The sequence below is a fragment of the Mus caroli genome, unplaced genomic scaffold, assembly GCF_978045245.1.
Source record: "Mus caroli unplaced genomic scaffold, Mus_caroli_1 scaffold_6, whole genome shotgun sequence".
NCBI lineage: Eukaryota > Metazoa > Chordata > Mammalia > Rodentia > Muridae > Mus > Mus caroli.
The window spans coordinates 82,116,338-82,141,578 of record NW_028227261.1 but is presented as its reverse complement, the minus strand read 5'-3'; the positions used below and the strand labels follow the sequence as shown (position 1 = coordinate 82,141,578).

Genomic DNA, 25,241 nt, shown 5'->3' with positions numbered 1-25,241 from the left:
AAGAAATTAGGGAAACAACACACTTCTCAATAGTCACAAATAATATAAAATACCTTGGAATGACTCTAAGGAAGTGAAAGATCTGTATGATAAGAATTTCAAGTCTCTGAAAAAAGAAATTATAGAAGATCTCAGAAGATGGAAAGATCTCCCATGCTCATGGATTGGCAGGATCAATATAGTAAAAATGGCTATCTTGCCAAAAGCAATCTACAGGTTCAATGCCATCCCCATCAAAATTCCAACTCAAATCTTCAACAAATTAGAAAGGGCAATCGGCAGATTCACCTGGAATAAAAAAAAAACCTAGGATTGCAAAAGCTCTTCTCAAGGATAAAAGCACCTCTGATGGAATCACCATGCCTGAACTAAAGCTGTACTAGAGAGCAATTGAGATAAATACTGCATGGTACTGGTATAGCAACAGACAAGTACACCAATGGAATAGAATTGAAGACCCACAGATGAACCCAAACAGCTATGGTCACTTGATCTATGACAAGGGAGCAGAAACCATTTAGTGGGAAAAGGCAGCATTTTCAACAAATGGTGCTGGCACTATTGGCGGTTATCATGTAGAAGAATGTGAATTGATCCATTCCTATCTCCTTGGACTAAAGTCAACTCTAAGTGGAATCAGGGACTCGACATAAACCAGAGACACTGAAACTTATAGAAGAGAAAGTGGGGAAAAGTCTTGAAGATATGGGTACAGGGGAAGAATTCCTGAATAGAACAGCAATGCTTTGTGCTGTAAGATCAAGAATCGATAAATGGGACCTCATAAAGTTGCAAAGTTTCTGCAAGGCAAAAAAGACACCGTCAATACGACAAAAAGACCACTAACACATTGGGAAAGGATCTTTACCTATAGGAAATCAGATATTGGACTAATATCCAATATATATAAAGAACTCAAGAAGGTGGACTCCAGAAAATCAAAAATCCCATTAAAAAATGGGGCTCAGAGCTGAACAAAGAATTCTCACTTGAGGAATAACGAATGGCAGAGAAGCACCTGAAAAAAATGTTCAACATCCTTAATCATCAGGGAAATGAAAATAAAAACAACCCTGAGATTCCACCTCACACCAGTCAGAATGGCTAAGATCAAAAATTCAGGTGACAGCAGATGCTGGCAAGGATGTGGAGAAAGAGGAACACTCCTCCAGTGTTGGTGGGACTGCAAGCTTGTTTAACTACACTGGAAATCACTCTGGCGGTTCCTCAGTAAATTGGTCATAATACTACTGGAGGATCCTGTGATACCTCTCCTGGGCATCTATCCAGAAGATTTTCCAACCGGTAAGAAAGACACATGCTCCACTATGTTCATAGCAGCTTCATATATAATAGCCAGAAGCTGGAAAGAACCCAGATGCCACTCAACAGAGGAATGGATACAGAAAATGTGGTACATTTACACAATGGAGTACTGCTCAGCTATTAAAAAGAATGAATTTTTGAAATTCCTAGGCAGATGGATGGACCTGGAGGGCATCATCCTGAGTGAGGTTAACCAATCAAAAAGGAACTCACACAATATGTACTCACTGACAAGTGGATATGAGTCCAGAATCTTAGGATACCCAAGATATAAGATACAATTTGCTAAATGCATGAAACTCAAGAAGATCGAAGACCAAAGTGTGGACACTTTACCCCTTCTTAGAATTGGAAAGAAAACCACCTTGGAAGAAGTTACAGAGACAAATTTTGGAGCTGAGACCAGACGATGGACCATCTAGAGAATGCCATTTCCGGGACTCCATCCCATAATCAGCGTCCAAATGCTGACACCATTGCAGACACTATCAAGAATTTGCTGAAAGGACCCAGATAGAGCTGTCTCTTGTGAGGCTATGTTGGGTCTAGCAAACACAGAAGTGGATGCTCACAGTCAGCTATTGGAAGGATCACAAGGCCCCCAATGGAGGAGCTAGAGAAAGTACCCAGGGAGCCAAAGAGATCTGAAATCCTATAGGTGGAACAACAATATGAAATGACCAGAAACCCCCCCTCCCCCCCGCCCTGGAGCTTATGTCTCTAGCTGCATATGAATCAGAAAATGGCCTAGTGGGCCATCAGTGTAAAGAGAGGCCCATTACTCATGCAAACTTTATATACCTCAGTATGGGAGAACAAGAGTGCCAAGAAGAGGGAGTGGGTGGTTGGGTGAGTGAGTGGGGGAGCGTGTGGGGGACTTTTGGGATACCATTGGAAATGTAAATATAATGAATACCCCCCAAAAAATTGAAAAAAAATAAAGAAAAGAGTTATGTTAAAATAATTTATTTGATTTCACATTTCCTTTACAATAAGATAGAGAAATTGAGGATTCATACAGTGCTGGAAGAGTCTTAGTGGTTTTTAGAGGAAAAAGAAAAGTCCCAACATGTCTTCACTGAGTACTTGAGCTCTCATCACGAGGTGACCACAGCAGCTGAAAATTGTTGTCTCCAGGGAGAGAGGCAGGAAGTCCATGTTGAACTGGAAATAGATAGGTGGCATTCCAGGCGTCCCATCTGGGAACCAGTGAGTCCTGACTGCACATCATCAGTGATAGGTTCCCAGGAAGCTGTCCCGAAGATGTAGACATGCCATAATCCCAAGGCTGGTATACTGGAGATGGCATCACCATTGGAGTTTGAGGGCTTGAGGACGGCCTGGGATGACCAGACCGGTTATACAGAGCACCTGAGAGGAGAAGAAAGAGAGAGAGAAAGCATAAACATGGCACCCTCATTCTCCCTGAGTCTCTCTAAGTAATTGTCTGGCCTCTGGGTCAGAGTCAACTATGAACAAGTCCAAATTCCATTGCCTTGAGGTGACACGGGAAGTTAGACATTGGGGGCCAGAATTTGTGCTGTATGCAACAACACAGCCCTGTGGGAATGGGGCTTCACTCCATAGTCTGCTCAGCTCTGTCCTCATGAAGGACAGGCCATCTGATGCCACGACTTTCAGAACCCCAAGTGTCTATGCAGAAGAGACTCACCTGGAACACGGCCTCTCTGACATTTGGGGTCGAAGATCCTGTCCAGATAATCTCTATAAGGAGAATACAAGGGTACATCCCTGGATCTCTCTCTACTGAGAGTCGAGTGCAGATCCTTCATGGTCCACATCAGGTCCAAACAGCTTTGGATGTCCTTGAACAGGCCTCGATGATAGAGACGCTGGCAAACAAGACTGCTCTTCTGCTTGATCTTCTGGCCTGGGTGGCCAATTTCCCTTTCAACCACTTGCCACTCCTGCAGGAAGATCTTGATTTCAGGGTCGGTCCATGGGCTACAGGAAGGGCCTGCAGAGACAGAGGGGCAAGATGAGTATATTGGAGGTCACACACTCATACCTGTCACCTTTCCTCAGGGATTCTCCCTGCACATTGAACTGACAAAAATGGTTACTTTCTGTTATCAAGACCTTGGGAACACTTGCAGCAGAGCCCAGGATCCAGAGTCTACCAGGCTCGTAATACCAAGAGGTACACTCACTGGGAATTCATCAGTGTCTTCAGCTTTACAAAATGAATAGGAGTTCAGATTTAGGTTTTAGCCAAGGGCAGGTTTCAGGCAATATAATCCAACCTTGGAAGACCACACTGTCTCAACTTAAAAATATCAGAGACACCGAGTGAAACCAAGGTCAGTTCATTGAAGTTTCTTTTATGTATTGGGGTTTCCTTCCATGGTGCTGGCCATCCTACAGCTCACTAACACTAAGCCCAAACTATCTAGGACATCACACTGATGTGCTTGCCTCTGGCTCCCCCTCCCAAGTACTGGAATTAAAGGCATGGGATGCCAATGTCGCACATTTGCTAACTATCTTCACTTCTTGGAAACTTGAGCTGAAAAGCAGACACAAACACAGAACTTTAATGGTTTGTTTCCTTCTAACTATGATATAATCAACTTGACGACAAAGAACAGCCATGACAAGACCACCTCCTGTCAACTCCTGACTATGATGCCACCTCAGGTCATGCCTCCTTTCCAAAGGAAACCATAACTGGTATACAGTCACAGATGGGTGATGAAGCCATCCACGGAGAAATGGCAAATGCATTGTATATTTAACAGTGTCATAGTCATACCTAACGTGATAGAATATCCCCCACACAAGTCCAAATGCAAGGGAAAATATCAAAGGGTATATGGGAGTTCCAATCCTTCCAACAGGAAATCAGAATTTCATCACCCTTGGACATCATCAGTGATGAGTTCCCCTTAAGCTTTCCAATAGTGGTAGGGATGCGATAATGCCAATGTGCATACCTGGAGAGATGGCACCACCAATGCAGAGGGAAGGTGCATAGGAAGCTGGGGGATTCCCGTGCCCATCAAACCAAGGACCTGAGTGAGGGTAGAAGAATGAGAAGGCGTTTAAAATGGCACCCTCACTCTCTTTCAGGCGCTAGAAGCGATTGTCTGGACTCTGGGTCAGAGTCAAGTATGAACAAGAAGAAAGTCCATTGCCTTGGAGTGACAGAGGAAGTTTGACACACGGAGCAGGCCACTATGGGAAATAAAGGCCTATGGGAAAAGGACTTGCAGCAGTTGTGTGCTCTGCTCTATGCCCAGCTGATGCTTTCCTCTGGGACCTCAAAATCCCCTCTACACAAGAGACTCACCTGGCACATAGCCTCCCTGGGATCTGGGGTGGCCCAAGATCTCGTACAGGATCCAATCATAAGGCGAATACAAGCGGTAAGCCCGGGGCCTCTCGTTACAAAGACGTGTGTGCAGGTCCTTCATCTTCACCATCACATCAAGGCAGCTATGCTTGCTCTTCCTCAGACCCCGATTAGAGAGGCGTCTGCTAAGGAACTTGGCCTTCTCATGCATCTTATTGCCTGGGTCTCCGAGTTCATATTCAACCATTGCCCACTCTTCCAGCAAGATCCAGATTTCATCCTCAATCCACGGGCTATCCCACGGACCTGCGAGGCAAAGAGGGATGCCATGAGGATATCAAAGGTAACACACATGACCATGTCAACTTTGATTAGGGACTTTCCCTGTACACTGATTGGCCAACAATGGCTTCCCTCATTTATCAAGTGGTTAGGAACACAGTCTTACCAGCCCTGTTACAGCACCTACCCTGCTCTTCACAGTAAGAAGTACACTCATTGGGAAAACATAGGTGTCTGCAGATTTAGGGATGGTTTGGTCCCAGAATACAATGGGATCCACAGCATTAGTGCTACCAGGGAATGTTGGATCTGTAGAGACTCATAACCACATCCACGACAGGGAGACACTCAGAGCTTTCTGGGACAAGGGCATACATCAGGGACAACTGAATGCTGGTCTATCCTTGCTACAGATGTCCAAGTCGGGGCTCTTTCATCTACACGAAGTCACAGAGCAAGAGAATAGGAGAGCAGGGATTTCACTCTGAATACCTGAGGAACTTTGGCCTTCGTGCCTCAGCCTCCTCCTTCTCCTATTGGCTTCATTGTCATTTCTCACACTTTGGACTCGGTTATCTTCTCTCTGTGCAGAAAGGAAACAATTAAATATTAAAGCAGGTTGCAAGCTACAGGAATCCCTGTTCCCCAGCTGTGAATGGACTCAGGTAGCAGCCTCCAGTTGCATAAGCTAAAACAATGCACCCTTACTTCCTCATTCACAGATGCTGGTCCATTCTCTTCTAATGGGAAAGTTGGCCTCTGAGGTTAATCCAAAGAGGATCTACAGTGAACAGGGCAGGAGCCCTTGATCAAGTGGAGGAATGAAACGGAAGCAACTCTCCTTTGAGAAGACCACAGCCACTCACTCTCTCCAGTTCACATTCTTACCATTTTCTGCAGGGGAAAAAATTCCCTTTCAAAATCTAATCAACTCCAGCTATGCTTCAGACACAGTAAGATATCAAGAGAAACTGTGTGAAACTACACTTTTCCATCCTAAGTCACACAATATGGATGTCTGACAGGTGGCCATAATGGCATTCACTGCTAAGAGGAATGGGGATTCTCAGAAATTTAACATCATTCTTGGCTACATAGTTGGTTGTGGGCTAAAACCTAAAAACCCAAGGACAAAATAAATGTAGTTGGTGTACCTCTTCAATTTACAGACATGGGTTCAAATTCAAGGTAGCTAACCATATTTTGTATGTGCCGAGGCACAAATATCCCAGTTACCCTACAGAAAATAGGAGTGAATTTAATTGCCCCCAACTCACCTGCATTTTGTCTCTTGAGATTCCTTTCCCGAACACAGTGAGGAAAGTAGGTTCTAATGTGTCCCTGTGTTCACAAGAGTCTGCGGTGTAAGGAGCTCTGCTTACTTGCCTGGGCTAGTACAAGTCGGAGACTCCTGTGCAAATGTGGTTCTTTATAAAGCTCTACAGTTTAATTGAATCTGACCCACCCAACCTGTATGTTTAGGGTGGCTCAATTGTTGACCTGGTGCCTTTAATCCTACATCCCATGCTGAGGAAAGAAACAGGCTCATGAGCAGGATCTCCTAAGCTACATAAGCAAGACCCCACAGTCTCCACTGAAAATGACCAAAGAAACTAGGCCAATTCATTTAAGTTCATTTTATGAGACAGAGTTTATTCACCTAGTTCTGGGCATTCTTCAACTCACTAAAGTTAAGACCAAAATCTGGTGTCTGATACACCGATTGATCCACTGCCTATAGCTCCCTCTCTCATATGCTGGGATCTAAAGTAAGGCCCAGACATTAACACATTTACTAAATACCTTCTTAGGTGTCCTGGCTTTCTCCTCTGGATGAAGGCAGTGGATTCTCAGGTGCTGCACCCCCATGTCTGCCTAGATGCTGCCATGATTCCTCTCTTCATGATATGGGGCTGAACTTCAGAACCCCAATGTCATTCCCAGTTAAATGTTTTCATTCCTAAGAGTTGTTGGACATGGAGTCTCTTCAGAGCAATGGGAACCCAAAATCAGGCAGAAGTTGATACCAGCACTGAGATACTGATGTCATAGACCTGTACACGTTTTGATTGAAAGGAAAGTGGATTTCGGGACTTTAGATCAGAAAAGCCTTGGAATGTCTTAAGTGGAACTGGGTGGGTTATTCTAGCAGGGACATGGATGTCACTGATGCTGACGGTGAACTGAACTCTGGGTGTAGTCCTCAAGAGGTTTGTTTCAGAGGAGAAGAATGTTAGTATGTGGCCTAGAGATGGGTTTTTCTGATATTTGGTGGAAAATATGGCTGCTTTTTGCCCTTGTCTGAAGAATCTGTTTGAGGCTAAGGTGATAAGACTGAAATCATTTGAAATTGCAAAGGGTGTCTATAAAAAGTCTTTAAAAGAATAGACTTTGTTCTTTGATTTACAGTGATCAGGAGCTTAAGGATAAACATAACAATCATTAGACTAAAACAACAACAACAAAAATCTATGGTTCAAAGGCAAGCAGATTTTTGAATTCATGATCAGCCTGGCTCATTCCAAGCCCTAGGTGAAAAAAAGGTTAAGTACAGGCATGGTGGTGCACACCTTTAATCCCAAGACTCAGGGGACAGAGGCCTGTGTATCTCTGAATTTAAGGTCGTCTACAGATTAAGTTCCAGGAGAGCCAAGCATAGGCAATGAATGAAATCACTGAACACAGAAAGTTGGTAAAGATGGAATAGAACATGGGGTGCCATGTCCCAGTACACAAAGCAGTAGAACCCTACAGCTTTGGCCAGTACAAATTAGGCATCAAGTATATTGCAAACTATTATTAAAATGGGTTCAACATGGACTCTAACCTGCCATCCCACAAATGACCTTGAAGAGAAATGTCATTAGAGTATGGGGGAAGTGGACTTGTTCATCAATACTTTTTAGGAGGCCAGCTCAATCTTTGGCAGCAGTTCAGTCCCATAGCAAACCCCAAATAGGATAGAGTTGTTGCAGACCACTCCTCTAGGCAGGCAGACATCACATTCAAACCAGCAGCTTCAGTCCCTTCTCTACTCAGACACACAAGGCAAAAACCAGAAGCTACAATCCAGTCAGGAAGAAACTGACCGATATTACAACTGGCCTGAGGAGAGCCCACAAAGCAGAAATCTGATGCAGGAATCTAGGTAGGATTTCTTGGATGAGGGTTTCTCAATCAGAGCTAGCTTTTCCACCTGTAATAACTCAATGTCCCTAGGTAGGGCCAATCAATACTTGTGTATACTTAGGGAAGAATAGTGACTCAGAGAAAACCAAACCGATGCTCAGTGCTCATTCCCCCTAATGTTTGTAGAGACATTTTATAAGCCAACATCACAGGTCCTTTCACGTGTTTGCTACATCAAACATCGTTTCACCTGTATCTGCTTCAGCAAAACATCCTTTACCCGTGTCTTCCACAGGGAGACATCCTTTTCACCTCTGTGCATCAAGAAAACATCCTTTCAAATAATTAACTTTGCAAAGAAACTAGGAGTTTCCTTCAATGTGACTCTAGCTTTCGAAACAGGAAAAGAGGAGGTTAGTGGGACAATTGATGCTGGTTAAATAGAGCATAGAAATTAGAGTTTATTATAATAAAGAGACCACTATCACTGAGGTGAAATCTTCTGAGAAGTGTTATCTGAGAGTACTAAGAAGCTGTGTTCCAGAGATTGCCAAGGATGTACCTCATGCTGTATCTGGATGTGGTAATCGGTGAGATTCATCCAGGTGGTACTGATTTTTAAGATATGAAGGGGTTGTGGAGAGCAGCTGAGCCTTGTCTCCCAGAGATACCCGGGAAGGCCCTTTGTTGTTGTTGTTTTTGTTGCTGTTTTCTTAATGTTTGTAGTTTGTTTATTTTTAATTGTTTTTTTTCCTTTTCCTTTCATATAAAACTCATCAATATATTTTCACCCCAAAGGCTGGCCCCCTCCAAATCTCTACTTGATCTCTGATTAGGTGGACTCCCTGGGTATTACCTCTACCCTGATCCATAAAGTCTATGCAGGTTTAAGATCATCCTCTCCCACTGAGTCTAGAAAAGGCAGCCCTATGCTACTTATGTGCCTAAGGCCTCAGATCATTGCATGTATGCTCTTTGTTTGGTAGGTCAGTCTCTAGGTGTTCACAGGTATCCAGGTGAGATGTGACTGTGGTGTTGGCCTTGCCTTCAGCACCACGGGAAGCCTGTGTGTGAAGGTGCAGCCCTAGTTGCAGTTGATAAATTAGGACTGAAGGAGTCATGCAAAGAATTAGTGACTAGGTACATTGAAGGGAGCCTTTGAGAGGCTATTGGTGAAGCCTACATGTAGTAGAAGTCCCCAGCCATTTTGAGATGCCAATTCCATGGGATGTCCAACAAGAATAGTAGTAATGGAGTGTCATCCACCAAAGCCTAGAGTACTATAGAAGGCAGAGATGAAAAAGTGACCCAAGCCCTATGGAGGAGCCCAGATGATCATGTGTGGATCCCAGACATTAGAACAAGAACATGCAACTTAAGGTTACCATTTAGACTTGAGGATATTAGAGAGACCAGAGGCATAGATAAGCAGCTCAGCAAAGCTCTTAACATAGCTGGTAACAGACATGGAGATACAGAGTTTGGAGTTTGCACAGATGAATTTTTATCTTGCTTTGGTTCAGTATTTCTTCACTGTAACTTTTTCAAGTAGGAATATATATCCTGTGATGCTGGAGGTATATGATCGGCTTTGTGATTTTGATTTTATACAGCACTACACGTAAGTCATTGACTGAATATTAAACCACATGATCAAATTATATCCTTTTGAATTTTTTTTTGAGAGTGTTGTATAGTATGGGGACTTTGTCAGTTAGACTGCATATTTTAGCATTATGCTATAGCTAGGTATAGCCCATAGACTCTTGTGTTTGAACAAGTGGTCAGGGAGAGGAATGTGGTGGTTTGAGTAAGCTTGGCTCACTGACTGGCTTTAGGTGACCCCTTTGGGAGATTCATCAACTCAAAACACATTTCCCCCCAAAACCAGAAAACCCCTGCTCTAACCCCAGTTAGTGCATTCACTTCCTAGAGAGGATGATACCATGTAGGCAATGTAGAACTTTCTTCTTTTCTGGCCTTCTTGTAGACCTATAACATATAGGTATGTCTCAGAAGAGAGCCCTAGGTCATGATACATTTAAAAAGTAAACAATTTATGGACTTTAATTAGACCTAGAGTGATGTAAATGTACAATGTGGAATGTCAAGTGCAATATAGATGGATACTAGATACATAGATACATAGATAAATAGATACATAGACACACAGATACACAGATACATACATACATTGACACATAGATACCTAGATACCTAGATACATAGATATGGGGAGATATAGAGAGAGATAGAGATCAAGATACATAGATGTTGACATGTATATAATATGTATATGTATATATATATATATATATATATGTGTGTGTGTGTGTGTGTGTGTGTGTGTGTGTGAGTGCACGTGTGTGTGTGAATGTACATGTGAATAACCAGGCCATTTTTAGACTTAACATAACCATCCTTTCTACCTCTATATGAGATAGACAATGAGTTTGGTGGCAATGTCCCATGACAGACATTCTATTTTATCTAAATATCTGAAATCTAAATATTTAGATAATTTTTCATATTCTGTCAATTGACCTTGCATGTACCACCCTCGTACAACTCAATTTTGAACCCATTATCACAGTATTCTCAAAATATCGAGTCTGTGGATCAGAATTCCTCCATCAAGAGCGGCAGATAATGAAAGAGCTGCTCAGCTGTTGTCTGTGAAGTAGAGAGAGTTGCTGACTCGGGGTCAGGAATCTTATGAAAATGGAGGGTAGACAACAGGTATCAGTTACCCACAAAATGAACCTCACCATGAAGTACCACATCCCCTACCCCTATACTCTTGTCCCCTACTAAAGTGACACGAATGAAACATGAAAAGAGTTATGTAGGCTTCTTCATCAGCGGGAGCCATCTTGCTTCCGGGACTCCACAGCAAGTAGTCTGCACAGGTGAGAGTGTACACTAGAGAAGCTAACAGCTTCTGTGACAGCCCAAAGCAACACAGCTTCTGGGAAAGGTCCAGTTTTTGGCCTTCATCTTCGGCCAGGAGGGAAGTCCTAAGGCCAGATATCTGTGCACCTTCCTTATAAGAGGAGATCTTGTCTGCTGAGAGTGCTCTGACCATTGAAACTCAGAGGAGAGAGCTAGTCTCTCAGGTCTACTGATAGAGGCTAACAGAATCGCCAGAGGAACAATCTCTAACCAGAGACAACTATAACAACTAACTGCAGAGATTACCAGATCGCTAAAGGTAAACGTAAGAATCTTACTAAGAGATACCAAGACTACTTTCCATCATCAGAACCCAGCACTCCCACATCACCCAGTCCAGGGCACCCCATCACACCCAAAATGCTAGACCCCGATTTAAAAGCATATCTCATGATGATGGTAGAGGACATCAAGAAGGACTTTAATAACTCACTTAAAGAAATACAGAAGAACACTGCTAAACAGGTAGAAGACCTTAAAGAGGAAGCACAAAAATCCCTTAAAGAATTGCAGGAAAACACAACCAAAGAGGTGATGGAATTGAATAAAACCATGAAAGACATAAAAAGGGAAGTAGACACAATAAAGAAAAGCCAAAGTGAGGCAACGCTGGAGATAGAAACCCTGGGAAAGAAATCTGGAACCATAGATTCGAGCATCAGCAACTGAATACAAGAGATGGAAGAGAGAATCTCAGGTGCAGAAGATTCAATAGAGAACATCAGCACAACAATCAAAGAAAATGGAAAATGCAAAAAGATCCTAACTCAAAACATCCTGGAAATCCAGGACACAATGAGAAGACCAAACTTACAGATAATAGGAGTAGATGAGAATGAAGATTTTCATCTCAAAAGACAAGCAAATATCTTCAACAAAATTATAGAAGAAAACTTCCCAAACCTAAAGAAAGAGATGCCCATGAATATACAAGAAGTCTACAGAACTCCAAATATACTGGACTAGAAAAGATATTCCTCCGGACACATAATAATCAGAACCAAAAATGCACTAAGTAAAGATAGAATATTAAAAGCTGTAAGGGGAAAAGGTCAAGTAACATATAAAGGCAAGCCTATCAGAATTACACCAGATATTTCACCAGAGACTATGAAATTCAGAAGAGCCTGGACAGATGTTATACAGACACTAAGAGAACACAAATGCCAGCCCAGCCTACTATACCCAGCCAAACTCTCAATTACCATATATGGAGAAACCAAAGTATTCCACAACAAAACCAAATTCACACATTATCTTTCCCCGAATCCATCCTTTCAAAGGATAATAACAGAAAAAAAAAGCAAAAAACAAACAATACAAAGATGGAAACCAGGTCCTAGAAAAAGCAAGAAGGTAATCCCTCAACAAACCTAAAAGATGACAGCTACAAGAACAGAATGCCAACTTTAACAACAAAAATAATAGGAAGCAACAATTTCTTTCCCTTAATATCTCTTAATATCAATGGACTCAACTCCACAATAAAAAGACATAGACTAACAGACTGGCTACACAAACAAGACCCAACATTTTGCTGCTTTTGAGGAAACTCATTTCAGAGAAAAAGATAGACACTACCTCAGAATGAAAGGCTGGAAAACAATTTTTCCAAGCAAATGGTCTGAAGAAACAAGCTGGAGTAGCCATTCTATTATCTAATAAAATCGACTTCCAACCAAGAGTCATCAAAAAAGACAAGGAGGGCCACTTCATACGCATCAAATGTAAAATCCTCCAAGAGGAACTCTCAATTCTGAATATCTATGCTCCAAATACAAGGGCAGCCACATTCATTAAAGAAACTTTAGTAAAGCTCAAAGCACAGATTGACCCTCACACAATAAGAGTGGGAGACTTCAACACACCACTTTCACCAATGGACAGATCATGGAAACAGAAAGTAAACAGGGTCACAGTGAAACTAACAGAAGTTATGAAACAAATGGATCTAACAGATATCTACAGAACATTTTATCCTAAAACAGAAGGATATACATTCTTCTCAGCACCTCATGGTACCTTCTCCAAAAATGAACACATAATTGGTCACAAAACCAGCCTTAGAATATACAAAAATATTGAATTTGTCCCATGCATCCTATCAGATCACCATGGACTAAGGCTGATCTTCAATAACAAAATAAATAATAGAAAGCCAACATTCACTTGGAAAATGAACAACACACTTCTAAATGATACCTTGGTCAAGGAAGGAATAAAGAAAGAAATTAAGGACTTTTTGGAGTTTAATGAAAATGAAGCCACAACATTCCCAAACTTATGGGACACAATGAAAGCATTGCTAAGAGGGAAACTCATAGCTCTGAATGCCTCCAAAAAGAAACTAGAGAGAGCACACACTAGCAGCTTGACAACACGCCTAAAATCTCTAGAACAAAAGGAAGCAAATTCACCTAAGAGGAGTAGATGGCAGGAAATAATCAAACTCAGGGGCGAAATCAACCAAGTGGAAACAAGAAGAACTATTCAAATAATCAACCAAACGAGGAACTGGTTCTTTGAGAAAATCAACAAGATAGATTAACTCTTAGCCAGACTCACTAGAGGGCACAGAGAAAGAATCCAAATGAACAAAATCAGAAATGAAAAGGGAGACATAACAACAGATCCTGAAGAAATCCAACACACCATCAGATCCTTCTAGAGAAGGCTATACTCAAGAAAACTGGAGAACCTGGGTGAAATGGACAAGATTCTAGACAGATACCAGGTACCAAAGTTAAATCAAGATCAGGTTAATGATCTAAACAGTCCTATATCCCCTAATGAAATAGAAGCAGTCATTAATATTCTCCCAAACAAAAAAAGCGCAGGACCAGATGGGTTTAGTGCAGAGTTCTATCAGACCTTCAAAGATCTAATCCCAGTTCTTCACAAACTATTCCTCAAAAGAGAAACAGAAGGTACTCTACCAAACTCATTCTATGAAGCCACAATTACCCTGATACCTCAACCACAAAAAGACCCAAAAAAGATAGAGAACTTCAGACCAATTTCCCTTATGAATATCGATGCAAAAATCCTCAATAAAGTCCTCGCTAACCGAATCCAAGAACATAACAAAAACAATCATCCAACCTGACCAAGTAGGTTTCATCCCAGGGATGCAGGGATGGTTCAATATACGGAAATCCAACAATGTAATCCAGTATATAAACAAACTCAAAGACAAAAAAAAACATGATCATCTCATTAGATGAGGAGAAAGCATGCCACAAAATCCAACCGGAATTCATGAGAATAGTCTTGGAAAGATCAGGAATTCAAGGCCTATACCTAAACATGATAAAAGCAATCTACAGCAAACCAGTAGCCAACATCAAAGTAAAAGTTGAGAAGCTGGAAACAATCCCACTAAAATCAGGGACTAGACAAGGCTGTCCACTCTCTCCCTACCTATTCAACATTGTACTAGAATTCCTAGCCAGAGCAAGTAAACAACAAAAGGAGATCAAGGGGATACAAATTGGAAAGGAAGAAGTCAAAATATCACTTTCTGCAGATGATATGATAGTATATATAAGTGACCCAAAAAATTCCACCAGAGAACTCCTAAGCCTGATAAACAGCTTCAATGAAGTAGCTGGATATAAAATTAACTCAAACAAGTCAATGGCCTTTCTGTACACAAAGGTTAAACAGGCTGAGAAAGAAATTAGGCAAACAACACACTTCTCAATAGTCACAAATAATATAAAATACCTACGCATGACTCTAAGGAAGTGAAAGATCCGTATGATAAGAATTTCAAGTCTCTGAAGAAAGAAAGTATAGAAGATCTCAGAAGATGGAAAGATCTCCCATGCTCATGGATTGGCAGGATCAATATAGTAAAAATGGCTATCTTGCCAAAAGCAATCTACAGGTTCAATGCAATCCCCATCAAAATTCCAACTCAAATCTTCAACCAATTAGAAAGGGCAATCGGCAGATTCACCTGGAATAACAAAAAACCTAGGATAGCAAAAACTCTTCTCAAGGATAAAAGCACCTCTGGTGGAATCACCATGCCTGAACTAAAGCTGTACTACAGAACAATTGAGATAAAAACTGCATGGTACTGGTATAGCAACAGACAAGTACACCAATGGAATAGAATTGAAGACCCACAGATGAACCCAAACAGCTATGGTCACTTGATCTATGACAAGGGAGCAGAAACCAGTCCGTGGGAAAAGGCAGCATTTTCAACAAATGGTGCTGGCACTATTGGCGGTTATCATGTAGAAGAATGCGAATTGATCCATTCCTATCTCCTTGGACTAAAGTCAACTCTAAGTGGAATCAGGGACTCGACATAAACCAGAGACACTGAAACTTATAGAAGAGAAAGTAGGGAAAAGACTTGAAGATATGGGTACAGGGGAAGAATTCCTGAATAGAACAGCAATGCCTTGTGCTGTAAGATCAAGAATCGATAAATGGGACCTCATAAAGTTGCAAAGTTTCTGCAAGGCAAAAAAGACAATGTCAATACGACAAAAAGACCACTAACACATTGGGAAAGGATCTTTACCTATAGGAAATCAGATAGGGGACTAATATTCAATATATATAAAGAACTCAAGAAGGTGGACTCCAGAAAATCAAATAACCCCATTAAAAAATGGGGCTCAGAGCTGAACAAAGAATTCTCACTTGAGGAATAACGAATGGCAGAGAAGCACCTGAAAAAATGTTCAACATCCTTAATCATCAGGGAAATGAAAATAAAAACAACCCTGAGATTCCACCTCACACCAGTCAGAATGGCTAAGATCAAAAATTCAGGTGACAGCAGATGCTGGCAAGGATGTGGAGAAAGAGGAACACTTCTCCAGTGTTGGTGGGACTGCAAGCTTGTTTAACTACACTGGAAATCACTCTGGCTGTTCCTCAGAAAATTGGACATAATACTACTGGAGGATCCAGCGATACCTCTCCTGGGCCAACCGGTAAGAAGGACACATGCTCCACTATGTTCATAGCAGCCTCATATATAATAGACAGAAGCTGAAAAGACCCCAGATGCCACTCAACAGAGGAATGGATACAGAAAATGTGGTACATTTACACAATGGAGTACTGCTCAGCTATTAAAAAGAATGAATTTTTGAAATTCCTAGGGAGATGGATGGACCTGGAGGGCATCATCCTGAGTGAGGTAACCCAATCACAAAGGAACTCACACAATATGTACTCACTGACAAGTGGATATGAGTCCAGAAACTTAGGATACCCAAGATATAAGATACGGTTTGCTAAATGCATGAAACTCAAGAAGATCAAAGAACAAAGTGTGGACGCTTTACCCCTTCTTAGAATTGGAAAGAAAACCCCCTTGGAAGAAGTTACAGAGACAAATTTTGGAGCTGAGACCAAAGGATGGACCATCTAGAGACTGCCATTTCCAGGACTCCATCCCATAATCAGCTTCCAAACGCTGACACCATTGCAGACACTATCAAGAATTTGCTCAAAGGACCCAGATAGAGCTGTCTCTTGTGAGACTATGTTGGGTCTAGCAAACACAGAAGTGAATGCTCACAGTCAGCTATTGGAAGGATCACAGGGCCCCCAATGGAGGAGCTAGAGAAAGTACCCAAGGAGCCAAAGAGATCTGCAATCCTATAGGTAGAACAACAATATGAAATAACCAGTATCCCCCACCCCCCGCCCTGGAGCTTATGTCTCTAGCTGCATATGAATCAGAAAATGGCCTAGTGGGCCATCAGTGTAAAGAGAGGCCCATTACTCATGCAAACTTTATATACCTCAGTATGGGAGAACAAGAGGGCCAAGAAGAGGGAGAGGATGGTTGGGTGAGTGAGTGGGGGAGCATGTGGGGGATTTTGGGATACCATTGGAAATGTAAATGAAATAAATACCCCCCAAAAAATTAAAAAAAAATAAAGAAAAGAGTTATGTTAAAATAATTTATTTGATTTCACATTTCCTTTACAATAAGATAGAGAAATTGAGGATCCATACAGTGCTGGAAGTTTCTTAGTGGTTTTTAGAGGAAAAAGAAAAGTCCCAACATGTTTTCACTGAGGACTTGAGCTCTCATCACGAGGTGACCACAGCAGCTGAAAGTTGTTGTCTCCAGGGAGAGAGGCAGGAAGTCCATGTTGAACTGGCAATTGATAGGTGACATTCCAGGCGTCCCATCTGGGAACCAGTGAGTCCTGACTGCACATCATCAGTGATAGATTCCCAGGAAGCTGTCCCGAAGATGCAGACATGCAATAATCCCAAGGCTGGTATACTGGAGATGGTATCACCATTGGAGTTTGAGGGCTTGAGGAAGGCCTGGGATAACCAGACCGGTTATACAGAGCACCTGAGAGGAGAAGAAAGAGAGAGAGTGAAAGCATAAACATGGCACCCTCACTCTCCCTGAGTCTCTCTAAGTAATTGTCTGGCCTCTGGGTCAGAGTCAACTATGAACAAGTCCAAATTCCATTGCCTTGAGGTGACACGGGAAGTTAGACATTGGGGGCCATAATTTGTGCTGTATGCAACAACACAGCCCTGTGGGAATGGGGCTTCACTCCATAGTCTGCTCAGCTCTGTCCTCATGAAGGACAATCCATCTGATGCCACGACTTTCATAACTCCAAGTGTCTATGCAGAAGAGACTCACCTGAAACACGGCCTCTCTGACATTTGGGGTCGAAGATCCTGTCCAGATATTCTCTATAAGGAGAATACAAGGGTACATCCCTGGATCTCTCTCTACTGAGAGTCGAGTGCAGATCCTTCATGGTCCACATCAGGTCCAAACAGCTTTGGATGTCCTTGAACAGGCCTCGATGATAGAGACGCTGGCAAACAAGACTGCTCTTCTGCTTGATCTTCTGGCCTGGGTGGCCAATTTCCCCTTCAACCACTTGCCACTCCTGCAGGAAGATCTTGATTTCAGGGTCGGTCCATGGGCTACAGGAAAGGCCTGCAGAGACAGAGGGGCAAGATGAGTATATTGGAGGTCACACACTCATACCTGTCACCTTTCCTCAGGGATTCTCCCTGCACATTGAACTGACAAAAATGGTTACTTTCTGTTATCAAGACCTTGGGAACACTTGCAGCAGAGCCCAGGATCCAGAGTCTACCAGGCTCTTAATACCAAGAGGTACACTCACTGGGAATTCATCAGTGTCTTCAGCTTTACAAAATGAATAGGAGTTCAGATTTAGGTTTTAGCCAAGGGTAGGTTTCAGGCAATATAATCCAACCTTGGAAGACCACACTGTCTAAACTTAAAAATATCAGAGACACCAAGTGAAACCAAGGTCAGTTCATTGAAGTTTCTTTTATGTATTGGGGATTCCTTCCATGGTGCTGGCCATCCTACAGCTCACTAACACTAAGCCCAAACTATCTAGGACATCACATTGATGTGCTTGCCTCTGGCTCCCCCTCCCAAGTACTGGAATTAAAGGCATGGGATGCCAATGTCACACATTTGCTAACTATCTTCACTTCATGGAAACTTGAGCTGAAAAGCAGACACAAACACAGAACTTTAATGGTTTGTTTCCATCTAACTATGATATAATCAACTTGACGACAAAGAACAGCCATGACAAGACCACCTCCTGTCAACTCCTGACTATGATGCCACCTCAGGTCATGCCTCCTTTCAAAAGGAAACCATAACCGGTATACAGTCACAGATGGGTGATAAAGCCATCCAAGGAGAAATGGCAAATGCATTGTATATTTAACAGTGTCATAGTCATACCTAACGTGATAGAACATCCCCCACACAAGTCCAAATGCAAGGGAAAATATCAAAGGATATATGGGAGTTCCAATCCTTCCAACAGGAAATCAGAATTTCATCACCCTTGGACATCATCAGTGATGAGTTCCCCTTAAGCTTTCCAATAGTGGGAGGGATGCGATATGGCCAATGTGCATACCTGGAGAGATGGCACCACCAATGCAGAGGGAAGGTGCATAGGAAGCTGGGGGATTCCCGTGCCCATCAAACCAAGGACCTGAGTGAGGGGAGAAGAAAGAGAAGGCGTTTAAAATGGCACCCTCACTCTCTTTCAGGCGCTAGAAGCGATTGTCTAGACTCTGGGTCAGAGTCAAGTATGAACAAGAAGAAATTCCATTGCCTTGGAGTGACAGAGGAAGTTTGACACACGGAGCAGGCCACTATGGGAAATAAAAGCCTATGGGAAAAGGACTTGCAGCAGTTGTGTGCTCTGCTCTATGCTCAGCTGATGCTTTTCTCTGGGACCTCAAAATCCCCTCTACACAAGAGACTCACCTGGCACATAGCCTCCCTGGGATCTTGGGTGGCCCAAGATCTCGTACAGGATCCAATCATAAGGGGAATACAAGCTGTAATCCTGGGGCCTCTCGTTACAAAGACGTGTGTGCAGGTCCTTCATCTTCATCATCACATCAAGGCAGCTATTCTTGCTCTTTCTCAGACCCCGATTAGAGAGGCGTCTGCTAAGGAACTTGGCCTTCTCATGCATCTTATTGCCTGGGTCTCCGAGTTCATATTCAACCATTGCCCCCTCTTCCAGCAAGGTCCAGATTTCATCCTCAATCCACAAGCTATCCCACGGACCTGCGAGGCAAAGAGGGATGAGATGAGGATATCAAAGGTAACACACATGACCATGTCAACTTTGCTTAGGGACTTTCCCTGCACACTGATTGGCCAACAATGGCTTCCCTCATTTATCAAGTGGTTAGGAACACAGTCTTATCAGCCCTGTTACAGCACCTACCCTGCTCTTCACAGTAAGAAGTACACTCATTGGGAAAGCATAGGTGTCTACAGATTTAGGGATGGTTTGGTCCCAGAATACAATGGGATCCACAGCATTAGTGCTACCAGGGAATGTTGGATCTGTAGAGACTCATAACCACATCCACGACAGGGAGACACTCAGAGCCTTCTGGGACAAGAACATAAATCAGAGACCACTGAATGCTGGTCTATCCTTGCTACAGATGTCCAAGTCGGGGCTCTTTCATCTACTCGAAGTCACAGAGCAAGAGAATAGGAGAGCAGGGATTTCACTCTGAATACCTGAGGAACTTTGGCCTTCCTGCCTCAGCCTCCTTCTCCTATTGGATTCTTTGTCATTTCTCACACTTTGGACTCGGTTATCTTCTCTCTGTGCAGAAAGGAAACAATTAAATATTAAAGGAGATTGCAAGCTACAGGAATCCCTGTTCCCCAGCTGTGAATGGACTCAGGTAGCAGCCTCCAGTTGCATAAGCTAAAACAATGCACCCTTACTTCCTCATTCACAGATGCTGGTCCATTCTCTTCTAATGGGAAAGTTGGCCTCTGAGGTTAATCCAAAGAGGATCGACAGTGAACAGGGCAGGAGCCCTTGATCAAGTGGAGGAAAGAAATGGAAGCACCTCTCCTTTGAGAAGACCACAGCCACTCACTCTCTCCAGTTCACATTCTTACCATTTTCTGCAGGGGAAAAAAATTCCCTTTCAAAATCTAATCAACTCCTGCTGTGCTTCAGACACAGTAAGATATCAAGAGAAACTGTGAAACTACACTTTTCCATCCTAAGTCACAAACATGGGTGTCTGACAGGTGGCCATAATGGCATTCACTACGAAGAGGAATGGGGATTTTCAGAAATTTAACATCATTCTTGGCTACATAGTTGGATGTGGGCTAAAACCTAGAAACCCAAGGACAAAATAAATCTAGTTGGTGTACCTCTTCAATTTACAGACATGGGTTCAAATTCAAGGTAGCTAACCATATTTTGTATGTGCCGAGGCACAAATATCCCAGTTACCCTACAGAAAATAGGAGTGAATTTAATTGCCCCCAACTCACCTGCATTTTGTCTCTTGAGATTCCTTTCCCGAACACAGTGAGGAAAGTAGGTTCTAATGTGTCCCGGTGTTCACAAGAGTCTGCGGTGCAAGGAGCTGTGCTTACTTCCCTGGGCTACTACAAGTCGGAGACTCCTGTGCAAATGTGGTTCTTTATAAAGCTCTACAGTTTAATTGAATCTGACCCACCCAACCTGTATGTTTAGGGTGGCTCAATTGTTGACCTGGTGCCTTTAATCCTACATCCCATGCTGAGGAAAGAAACAGGCTCATGAGCAGGATCTCCTAGGCTACATAAGCAAGACCCCACAGTCTCCACTGAAAATGACCAAAGAAACTAGGCCAATTCATTTAAGTTCATTTTCTGAGACAGAGTTTATTCACCTAGTTCTGGGCATTCTTCAACTCACTAAAGTTAAGACCAAAATCTGGTGTCTGATATCCGATCGATCCACTGCCTATAGCTACCTCTCTCATATGCTGGGATCTAAAGTAAGTCCCAGACATTAACACATTTACTAAATACCTTCTTAGGTGTCCTGGCTTTCTCCTCTGGATGAAGGCAGTGGATTCTCAGGTGCTGCACCACCATGTCTGCCTAGATGCTGCCATGATTCCTCTCTTCATGATATGGGGCTGAACTTCAGAACCGCAATGTCATTCCCAGTTAAATGTTTTCATTCCTAAAAGTTGTTGGACATGGAGTCAATTCAGAGCAATGGGAACACAAAATCAGGCAGAAGTTGGTACCAGCACTGAGATACTGATGTCATAGACCTGTACACGTTTTGATTTAAAGGAAAGTAAATTTGGGGACTTTAGATCAGAAAAGCCGTGGAATGTCTTAAGTGGAACTGGGTGGGTTATTCTAGCAGGGACATGGATGTCACTGATGCTGAAGGTGAACTGAACTGTGGGTGTAGTCCTCAAGAGGTTTGTTTCAGTGGAGAAGAATGTTAGTATGTGGCCTAGAGACGGGTTTTTCTGATATTTGGTGGAAAATATGGCTGCTTTTTGCCCTTGTCTGAAGAATCTGTTTGAGGCTAAGGTGAAAAGACTGAGATCATTTGAAATTGCAAAGGGTGTCTATAAAAAGTCATTAAAAGAATAGACTTTGTTCTTTGATTTACAGTGATCAGGAGCTTAAGGATAAACAAAGCAATCATAAGACTAAAGCAACAACAACAAAAAAAAATCTATGGTTCAAAGGCAAGCAGATTTTTGAATTCATGATGAGCCTGACTCATTCCAAGCCCTAGGTGAAAAAAAGGTTAAGTACAGGCCTGGTGGTGCACAACTTTAATCCCAAGACTCAAGGGACAGAGGCCTGTGTATCTCTGAATTTAAGGTCGTCTACAGATTAAGTTCCAGGAGAGCCAAGCATAGGCAATGAATGAAATCACTGAACACAGAAAGTTGGTAAAGATGGAATAGAACATGGGGTGCCATGTCCCAGTACACCAAGCAGTAGAACCCTGCAGCTTTGGCCCAGTACAAATTAGGCATCAAGTATATTGCAACTTATTATTAAAATGGGTTCAACCTTGACTCTAACCTGCCATCCCACAAATGAACCTGAAGAGAAATGTCATTAGAGTATGGGGGAAGTGGACTTGTTCATCAATACTTTTTAGGAGGCGAGCTCAATCTTTGGCAGCAGTTCAGTCCCATAGCAAACCACAAATAGGATACAGTTGTTGCAGACCAGTCCTCTAGGCAGGCAGATATCACATTCAAACCAGCAGCTTCAGTCCCTTCTCTACTCAGACACACAAGGCACAAACCAGAAGCTATAATCTGGTCAGGAAGAAACTGACAGATATGACAACTGGCCTGAGGAGAGCCCACAAAGCAGAAATCTGATGCAGGAATCTAGGTAGGATTTCATGGATGAGGGTTTCTCAATCAGAGCTAGCGTTTCCACCTCTAATAACTCAATGTCCCTAGGTAGGGCTAACCAATACTTGTGTATACTTAGGGAAGAATAGTAACTCAGAGAAAACCAAACAGATGCTCAGTGCTCATTCCCCCTAATGTTTGTAGAGACATTTTATATGCCAACATCACAGGTCCTTTCACCTGTTTGCTACATCAAACATCCTTTCACCTGTGTCTGCTTCAGCAAAACATCCTTTACCCGTGTCTTCCTCAGGGAGACATCCTTTTCACCTCTGTGCCTCAAGAAAACATCCTTTCAAATAATTAACTTTGCAAAGAAACTAGGAGTTTCCTTCAATGTGACTCTAGCTTTCGAATCAGGAATAGAGGAGGTTAGTGGGACAATTGATGCTGGTTAAATAGAGCATAGAAATTAGAGTTTATTATAATAAAGAGACCACTATCACTGAGGTGAAATCTTCTGAGAAGTGTTATCTGAGAGTACTAAGAAGCTGTGTTCCAGAGATTGCCAAGGTTGTACCTCATGCTGTATCTGGATGTGGTAATCCATGAGATTCATCCAGGTGGTACTGATTTTTAAGATATGAAGTGGTTGTGGAGAGCAGCTGAGCCTTGTCTCCCAGAGATACCCGGGAAGGCCCTTTGTTGTTGTTGTTGTTGTTGCTGTTTTCTTAATGTTTGTAGTTTGTTTATTTTTAATTGTTTTTTTTCCTTTTCCTTTCATATAAAACTCATCAATATATTTTCACCCCAAAGGCTGGCCCCCTCCAAATCTCTACTTGATCTCTGAGTACGTGGACTCCCTGGGTATTATCTCTACCCTGATCCATAAAGTCTATGCAGGTTTAAGATCATCCTCTCCCATTGAGTCTAGACAAGGCATCCCTAAGCTACTTATGTGCCTAAGGCCTCAGATCATTGCATGTATGCTCTTTGTTTGGTAGGTCAGACTCTAGGTGTTCCCAGGGATCCAGGTGAGATATGACTGTGGTGTTGGCCTTGCCTTCAGCACCTCGGGAAGCCTGTGTGTGAAGGTGCAGCTCTAGTTGCAGTAGATAAATTAGGACTGAAGGAGTCATGCAAAGAATTAGTGACTAGGTACATTGAAGGGAGCCTTTGAGAGGCTATTGGTGAAGCCTACATGTAGTAGAAGTCCCCAGCCATTTTGAGATGCCAATTCCATGGGATGTCCAACAAGAATAGTAGTAATGGAGTGTCATCCACCAAAGCCTAGAGTACTATAGAAGGCAGAGATGAAAAAGTGACCCAAGCCCTATGGAGGAGCCCAGATGATCATGTGTGGATCCCAGACATTAGAACAAGAACATGCAACTTAAGGTTACCATTTAGACTTGAGGATACTAGAGAGACCAGAGTCATAGATAAGCAGCTCAGCAAAGCTCTTAACAAAGCTGGTAACAGACATGGAGATACCGAGTTTGGAGTTTGCACAGATGAATTTTTATCTTGCTTTGGTTCAGTATTTCTTCACTGTAACTTTTTCAAGTAGGAATATATATCCTGTGATGTTGGAGGTATATGATCGGCTTTGTGATTTTGATTTTATACAGCACTACACTTAAGTCATTGACTGTACATTAAACCATATGATCAAATTATATCCTTTCGAATTTTTTTTTGAGAATGTTGTATAGTATGGGGTCTTTGTCACTTAGACTGCATATTTTAGCATTATGCTATAGCTAGGTATCGCCCATAGACTCTTGTGTTTGAACAAGGGGTCAGGGAGAGGAATGTGGTGGTTTGAGTAAGCTTGGCTCACAGACTGGCTTTAGGTGACCCCTTTGGGAGCTTCATCAACTCAAAACACATCTCCCCCCAAAACCAGAAAACCCCTGCTCTAACCCCAGTTAGTGCATTCACTTCCTAGGGAGGATGATACCATGCAGGCAATGTAGAACTTTCTTCTTTTCTGGCCTTCTTGTAGACCTATAACATATATGTATGTCTCAGAAGAGATCCCTAGGTCATGATTCATTTAAAAAGTAAACAATTTATAGACTTTAATTAGACCTAGAGTGATGTAATTGTACAATGTGGAATGTCAACTGCAATATAGATGGATACTAGATACATAGATACATAGATAAATAGATACATAGATACACAGATACACAGATACATACATACATTGACACATAGATACCTATATACATAGATACATAGATATGGGGAGATATATAGAGAGATAGAGATCAAGATACATAGATGTTGACATGTGTATATATATATATATATATATATATATATATATATATATGTGTGTGTGTGTGTGTGTGTGTGTGTGTGTGTGTGTGTGTACATGTGAATCACCAGGCCATTATTAGACTTAACATAACCATCCTTTCTACCTCTATATGAGATAGAAAATGAGTTTGGTGGCAATGTCCCTTGACAGACATTCTATTTTATCTAAATATCTGAAATCTAAATATTTAGATAAGTTTTCATATTCTCTCAATTGACCTTGCATGTA

General features: G+C 42.2%; 2 protein-coding genes across 2 annotated transcripts; both read right to left on the bottom strand.

Annotated features, from left to right (window-relative positions):
* Positions 1-2,401: 2,401 nt before the first annotated feature.
* LOC147004279 (uncharacterized) lies at positions 2,402-8,651 on the bottom strand. The gene is made up of 6 exons (XM_085838432.1): positions 8,613-8,651; positions 5,414-5,504; positions 4,637-4,945; positions 4,281-4,358; positions 2,999-3,304; positions 2,402-2,697 (listed from the first exon to the last, which is right to left on the bottom strand). Exons 1-6 carry the CDS (start codon positions 8,649-8,651, stop codon positions 2,402-2,404), a joined length of 1,119 nt encoding a protein of 372 aa, XP_085694558.1.
* An 8,401-nt stretch (positions 8,652-17,052) lies between these two features.
* Positions 17,053-23,303, bottom strand: LOC147004278 (uncharacterized). Its single transcript, XM_085838431.1, has 6 exons — positions 23,265-23,303; positions 20,067-20,154; positions 19,290-19,598; positions 18,934-19,011; positions 17,652-17,957; positions 17,053-17,348 (listed from the first exon to the last, which is right to left on the bottom strand). The coding sequence occupies exons 1-6, from the start codon at positions 23,301-23,303 to the stop codon at positions 17,053-17,055; spliced, it is 1,116 nt and encodes a 371-aa protein (XP_085694557.1).
* Between the last annotated feature and the right edge of the window lie 1,938 nt (positions 23,304-25,241).